Source organism: Salvelinus fontinalis, chromosome 24 (genome assembly GCF_029448725.1).
Source record: "Salvelinus fontinalis isolate EN_2023a chromosome 24, ASM2944872v1, whole genome shotgun sequence".
Lineage (NCBI taxonomy): Eukaryota > Metazoa > Chordata > Actinopteri > Salmoniformes > Salmonidae > Salvelinus > Salvelinus fontinalis.
In genome coordinates this window covers 39,462,289-39,469,762 of record NC_074688.1, presented here as the reverse complement: position 1 = coordinate 39,469,762, position 7,474 = coordinate 39,462,289, and the positions used below count along the sequence as shown (strand labels likewise).

Sequence of the window (7,474 nt, the reverse complement as noted above, 5' to 3'; positions counted from 1 at the left end):
AGCCTAGGTCACATGACTGAAGACAGAACAGGATAAATTACAACGTCTGTCTCAACAACTAGGCGACATACAGACCTATACTGAAAAGGTCGGCCAGATCGCACCGCGCTGCAGTCTGCCAGATCACACCCCGCTGCAGTCGGCCAGATCGCACCGCGCTGCGGTCGGCCAGATCACACCGTGCTGCAGTCGGCCAGATCAAGGCAGGGTAATCCCTGTTGGTAAACACCCCTCTAGCTCAGCCTCACTGTCCAACACACCTCCATTATTCCCACCTTCACTGCATAGTGACACCCACACACTAGGCTGGGAGGCACTGGAACTCCCTCTAACTGGACACTGGTATCCTAGAGAGCGCAGACTGCCCCACTGCTAACCTAGAGAGAGCAGTCTGCCCCACTGGTAACCAAGAGAGAGCAGTCTGCCCCACTGGTAACCTAGAGAGAGCAGTCTGCCCCACTGGTAACCTAGAGAGAGCAGTCTGCCCCACTGGTAACCTAGAGAGAGCAGTCTGCCCCACTGGTAACCTAGAGAGAGCAGTCTGCCCCACTGGTAACCTAGAGAGAGCAGTCTGCCCCACTGGTAACCTAGAGAGAGCAGTCTGCCCCACTGGTAACCTAGAGAGAGCAGTCTGCCCCACTGGTAACCTAGAGAGAGCAGTCTGCCCCACTGGTAACCTAGAGAGAGCAGTCTGCCCCACTGCTAACCTAGAGAGCGCAGACTGCCCCACTGCTAACCTAGAGAGCGCAGACTGCCCCACTGCTAACCTAGAGAGCGCAGACTGCCCCACTGCTAACCTAGAGAGCGCAGACTGCCCCACTGCTAACCTAGAGAGCGCAGACTGCCCCACTGCTAACCTAGAGAGCGCAGACTGCCCCACTGGTAACCTAGAGAGAGCAGTCTGCCCCACTGGTAACCTAGAGAGAGCAGTCTGCCCCACTGGTAACCTAGAGAGAGCAGTCTGCACCACTGGTAACCTAGAGAACAGTCTGCTCCACTGGTAACCTAGAGAGAGCAGTCTGCCCCACTGGTAACCTAGAGAGAGCAGTCTGCCCCACTGGTAACCTAGAGAGAGCAGTCTGCCCCACTGGTAACCTAGAGAGAGCAGTCTGCCCCACTGCTAACCTAGAGAGCGCAGACTGCCCCACTGCTGACCTAGAGAGCGCAGACTGCCCCACTGCTGACCTAGAGAGAGCAGTCTGCCCCACTGGTAACCTAGAGAGAGCAGTCTGCCCCACTGGTAACCTAGAGAGAGCAGTCTGCCCCACTGGTAACCTAGAGAGAGCAGTCTGCCCCACTGGTAACCTAGAGAGAGCAGTCTGCCCCACTGGTAACCTAGAGAGAGCAGTCTGCCCCACTGGTAACCTAGAGAGAGCAGTCTGCCCCACTGGTAACCTAGAGAGAGCAGTCTGCCCCACTGGTAACCTAGAGAGAGCAGTCTGCCCCACTGGTAACCTAGAGAGAGCAGTCTGCCCCACTGGTAACCTAGAGAGAGCAGTCTGCCCCACTGGTAACCTAGAGAGAGCAGTCTGCCCCACTGGTAACCTAGAGAGAGCAGTCTGCCCCACTGGTAACCTAGAGAGAGCAGTCTGCTCCACTGGTAACCTAGAGAGAGCAGTCTGCCCCACTGGTAACCTAGAGAGAGCAGTCTGCACCACTGGTAACCTAGAGAGAGCAGTCTGCCCCACTGGTAACCTAGAGAGAGCAGTCTGCTCAATAGTGGATTTGATTTACCTGATAGAGAACTGAAACAACACGTACAAAGAGAGAAAACAAGAATGTGTCTTAAAAAATGCAATTTGTATTAAAAGTATTTTGAAAACAAAACAGACAGCTGTTAAAAAGGCTGCTCTGAAATGAAACTTACAATCGGGTTAGATTTTTCAATGGTACATCACATTTTCTTTTAAAAACAAAACATAGAATTCATTTGATTTAAGTGGTCTGGAAGAAGCGTTTGGTGTGGTTAAGTCAAGTGGTTCCAGTACCTGTGTATTTCATTTTACATTTGGCCAAACCCATGAAAGAAATTGCCAGAAAAAACATAGTTTTCAATAAGGCCAAAACAAAAAAGACAACCACCATTCCTTTATCAAAAGGCTTGTTGTTTCATTGTTTCTTCTTCTCCCACCCCCAAGAGATTATCCAGAGCAACAGTTTAGAACTTTGTGGATTGCCATGTTGTGGGATTCTTGTGGACACTCTGGTTGGCACTGAATTTGAACAGCTGATTTGTTTTGGAAAGGCACTCGATGCAAGGGTGGTCGGGTCGCCGTCCGTCCGTCACTAAAGTAAGGTCCTCGCACACGTTGAAGGAGAGAGAAAAAAAAAAGTGGGTGACACTCGTCATAACACTCCACAAAAATGCTGTCCAATTCTAACATCATTGACTTTGAGAAATATCAACTTTGTGTGTGGTGGCCACAGAACATGACTCCATGAGGGTGGAAGAAATGTCACCGAACACTCAACTCCCCCAAAAAAACAACAAGTGTGCAGCAATTTTTAAAATATACATTTCTAGTCATCTCCACTTTTCATAAAAGAAATATCCATAGCGTTTCAGGTCCCAGTCTCAAAGTCTTTGCCGTTGGGGATGTGTTACAGTTGAGTGTGCAAGAGACCGGGGTTTCTAACTCAGCTGATCTCTGTATCTGACATTTATGTTGACATCAATGGTGTACATTGAGTTGCTGCAAAGATACTCCGAGCGGAATTCCTGAAGAGTGGCCCCGCCCTCCCTGCTTGGCCACTCCCCTCCTCCCCTGTGGAATTCCTCCCCTCATTCTGTCCAAGACCAGGGTGAGCCACGAAGAAGAACTCAACAGTACAGCCTCCCTGCAACCTCCAAACACAAAAAAAATATATGGTGAAATAGAACGTCCGTTTGCGTTGAACGATTCAGAGAACATCTCAACATTGTACCGGGCAAACTGTTTCCAAGGATGCAAGTGCCAGTTTGAAATTGTAACTATTTTCCCAGAACATTCAAGTATTCTGCCATGTAAACAATGGTATCGATGAGATTTCTGTATTTTCTAAGCGTGTGTAACACATAGTAAGTAGTACGACACTTTCCAATACTAATGACAGTTAACAACAAAGTATTGTTCAAAATGTTAACACCAAAGTATTGTCTGTTTTTGTCTTCAAGCTAAACTTGTTAGTTCTCGATTCTTGTTGGTTTAACTTTACATTAATATTAGGAATGGCTAACTCACCATTTGCAAACTTAAAAAATGCGATTTTTTTTCTCCACTCAGATTCTCCTTTTAAATAATAACACAGGACGCGCAGCACTGGTCGTCTCCACCTGGTGCTGAAGCATAGTTCATCTGTCTGACAATCTCTGCAAACAGTTCGTCCACCGAGCCTTTATTTTTGGCTGAAGTTTCCATAAACGGGCAATTCCACTCATCCGCCAGCGCTTTCCCCTCCCCGGACGAGACCTCCCTCTCGCCCTCCAGGTCCACTTTATTCCCGACCAGAATCATCGGCACCCTCTCGTTCCGTTTCACTCGGATGATCTGATCCCTCATTGGTTTGATGTCTTGGAAGCTTTGTTGGTTGACCAAGCTGTAGACTAGGATGAAGCCCTGCCCGTTTTTGATGTACAGGTCTCGCATGGAGGCAAACTGCTCGGTCCCCGCTGTGTCCAGAATCTCCAGAACGGAAGGAGATGAGTCCACCTCGATCTCCTTTCGGTAGAAATCCTCTATCGTGGGATCATATTTCTCTATAAAGGATCCAGTTACGAACTGCACAGTCAATGCGGATTTGCCAACTCCGCCGGATCCGAGCACCACTACTTTGTATTCTCTCATGGTTCTGAAAACAGTCCCCTCTCGTCTCTGATTCCTCTCGAAAGCGCTCCCCGTCCGCTAGCAGCCCTGCTGTATTTCAAACCGAAGGTAGCGACGCCGTTGTGCCTCTGGACGTAGTTTTTAGCCCAAATCCGCAAGTTCAGTGTGAGAGTGAGTAGGGTGGGTTCCGACCGTGACCCAGCATTAGAAATGTGACATGTTGAGCTCCACCGCTTTTTGAACCTTGTGCAATGTCTGTGTTCGTGGAGTGGCCACCGCGCGCTCTCTTCCTGCCCACAGTACGTAGCCAACGTGTTCACGTCACAAGCTGAAGAGTTTGCGTTCTGTTTTCTTAAAGGCGCAGACACACACCCTGGCCGCTGTCAAAAAGCATGAGTAGGCCACAGGAAACTGCCACACCTTTGGCATGCGTGCATGAATAAAATTCGAGTCAGAATGTTTGACTCATTGCATTTTTCGGCCTAGGTTGCACACCTCAATCAGACATAGATGTCTGCTTAAACCTTGTTTTATTTCTTAGCAAATAAACAACGCTGAGTTGGTTCTCTGGTAGGCTCTGACATATTGCTTTCAACCATCCATTGCTTTCAGGTGATATAGTCTAGGCCCTACAGTGGATATAAAAAATAACCAGGGACTATGGCTTCGCCTGGGACTAAATTACTGTTCCCTTAAATATAATATGTATCGGAGAATGTTGTCATTAGTGAGTTACTTATTCACACCATCTTCCGACAGGCACAGTCTCACACCCACCCACATGAGACATTCTGCCACGGACAGTACAGTCCAGTGGACAACCATGTCACGAAACATAGCAGCACTGCATCATAATATGTGAAACCAATGTGAGACTATTGATTGTTTTCCAGCCTCCTCTATCATTTGAGAATATGTTATACAATACAACTCCTTTATTTATCCCTCTGTGCAAGTTATTTTAGTTCTGACCTGGTGTTACCTATGGGGCTGGGGAAGTCTTATCGTTTGGCTCACCTCTCTGTTGGGTTTCTGTGACATGTTCCCATTAAGCTGACTGGAACAAGCGTGTTATTGGTTGAGTCATCACAGGTGACTGCTAGGGGTCATGGTGCACAGAGAGATCACAACAGAACCAGAAGGGTTGGCACATAGGTGTGTGTGTGTGTGTGTGTGTGTGTGTGTGTGTGTGTGTGTGTGTGTGTGTGTGTGTGTGTGTGTGTGTGTGTGTGTGTGTGTGTGTGTGTGTGTGTGTGAGTGAGTGCACTACATCAGGGAGCAGTCAGTTATGTCATGGTATTGCTTGTCAGGCATTACCCAGGGTTACTTCTGTTAGGGAAACTCCAGAAGGTCATTTGCTATATAAAGCTCTCTCTCTTTTTGTCTCTCTCTCTCGCTCTCTGTCTCTCTCTCTCAATTCAGTTCAAAGGGCTTTATTGGCATGTGAAACATATGTTTACAATGCCAAAGCAAGTGAAATGGTCACACAAGTTCCAAAAGAATAAAGACAAATGTCATATTATGTCTATATATGTCTCTCTCTCTCTCTCTGTCTGTCTACGTAGGTGTGATTACCACTGTGTAATCAATGGCAGGACGGTATGGGTGCTGCTGATTAGACCTCTGTGACCTCGTCACCTCGGGGCAGAACGAATGAGGGAACGGAATCGGTCAGATCGATAGGTTTTTAATCTCACCACACATCCAATGGTAGCACAACACACAGCAGCTGATCTCAGGTTGTTCTGGGTCAGTGGAAACCCTCTGTGATTGGGCGACCCTCTGAGATCACAGATAAAGCTTGTTTGATGATGCCTAGAGGGCAGGGAGCAGTTGCAGAAAACATGTCAGGTGGATATCGCACATAGTTTACAGAATATAAATACACACACGCACACACACACACACACACACATGAACACACACACACAGATTAAATGAACTCAAAGCCAGTCATCTCCTCCATTGAGCTACACCAGCCCAGACATGTTTAATTGCTGGTGTTATGTCCAAGCTGATCAGTTGCTGCTGAGTCACAGCAGGTCATGGCCCTTACTGGCTCTTCTCAACCTAGGTGTGTGGATTGGCCTGTCCAATGGGGACTGTAGACAATCCAATTCAAAGGCCTTAAATTGATGCAGGAATGTCACACCTTAGTGCCTGGGTGGCCAGTCAGCCATGTCCATTGAGACCAAAGTGGCTTTTCACATGCGAGTGATAATTAGGCCTGTAATTCTTAAGCACCTGTGTTTCCCAGGTGAGTCTCTGTTAGCAGGTAATTCTTGATGTAATTGGATAATGATGTTTGTTGTCTCACTTGCTGGTCAATGGTGCCTTGGCCTCCTCTCTTCCCTCGGCACCGGTACTACTCACTCGTAGACACACGCAGGCGCACACACACACACACACACACACACACACACACACACACACACACACACACACACACACACACACACACACTTATAAACGTGCACACATGGACACACACACACACAAACATGGACACACGCACGCACACACAAACACGCACACGTGTGTCCACACACAGCCTCTGATACATAATGACATGGAACACCCCACATTAACGCATGTCACCACACGTTGCTGTGGGAAACTTGGTTTGTGCGCCGCCAACCACAAAGAAAATCAGTTAAGGCTTTTCTACATAACCTTTGTCTTTGTAAACCCTGTTCTTCTGTAAATCCGTTCTCATGCCATTTCACAGACCACAACCACAACAAAATGGCTTCCTTATTTGTCAAAAGATAATGTTGTTTCCTTATATGGGATTTTTACTCGTATCTAAAATCTTCCTTCTTTTCTATTGTCATTGTTCCATTCATACATTTATTCATCATTCTTCTGCAGCTTTTCTGACGTGAGAGACTAGAGGCACAGACATCTCTGATTCCAATGGGATCCTGTGAAATACAAATACCATCGCAGCTTTTCTGACGTGAGAGACAAGAGGCACTGACATCTCTGATTCCACTGTGATCCTGTGAAATACAAATACCATCGCAGCTTTTCTGACGTGAGAGACTAGAGGCACTGACATCTCTGATTCCAATGGGATCCTGCTAAATACCAATATAGTAATGACATATCATACTTGACACCAGTGGTGTTTAAGATGAGGGAGGATACTTTTTTATTTTAATGAGCATGGCCTTATTTCTATTACAGCATATTGGATGACTGTCATTCATATTCCATTCACCCAGTTCAATGTAACATGGATATGTTTAGTCTACTACATGATAATGGTCGAGAAACATTTTTTAGTAATCAAGGTGACAAACAGTGACACATTCAATAACGTTTTGCACACTTTTGCCTGCATCTAGCTGATCTAGGGTGTAATCATTAATCCAACAGTTGCGAACGAGAGTTTCTATTGGACAAATTCAGATATGTTTATCCCTGTTTCGTTCTGTATGCTTCCGTTTCAGAAATGTTTTTCAACAGCATTGTCGGAATGAATACACCCCTGATTACACGCAAACTCACTTCACTTTCATAGCAGCCACATACAAACAGCATGATCACTTTGCTCGTTGTAATATTACTTCTCACTTCTACGCACTCTCGTCCTCTCACTTTTCCGCTTTGCTTGTTGACTTCAGCGCACAACACAAAAACTTTCCAAGCCAAACCTTCATATCATA

At 46.7% G+C, this 7,474-nt stretch overlaps 1 protein-coding gene across 2 annotated transcripts; it reads right to left on the bottom strand.

The window, feature by feature from the left end:
* Positions 1-1,781: 1,781 nt before the first annotated feature.
* On the bottom strand, positions 1,782-4,110 carry LOC129822419 (ras-related protein Rap-2b-like). 2 transcript variants are annotated; one of them, XM_055880696.1, is made up of 2 exons: positions 3,222-4,110; positions 1,782-2,845 (listed from the first exon to the last, which is right to left on the bottom strand). In XM_055880696.1, the coding sequence occupies exon 1, from the start codon at positions 3,822-3,824 to the stop codon at positions 3,273-3,275; it is 552 nt and encodes a 183-aa protein (XP_055736671.1). In that variant the 5' UTR covers positions 3,825-4,110; the 3' UTR covers positions 1,782-2,845; positions 3,222-3,272. The 2 variants fall into 2 exon arrangements, with proteins under 2 accessions (XP_055736671.1, XP_055736672.1); XM_055880697.1 differs by having other exon boundaries at positions 1,782-2,838.
* Positions 4,111-7,474: the final 3,364 nt, after the last annotated feature.

Coding starts and splice junctions, on each gene's coding strand:
- LOC129822419 (XM_055880696.1), bottom strand. CDS start 3,824: ATGAGAGAATACAAAGTAGTGGTGCTCGGATCCGGCGGAGTTGGCAAA.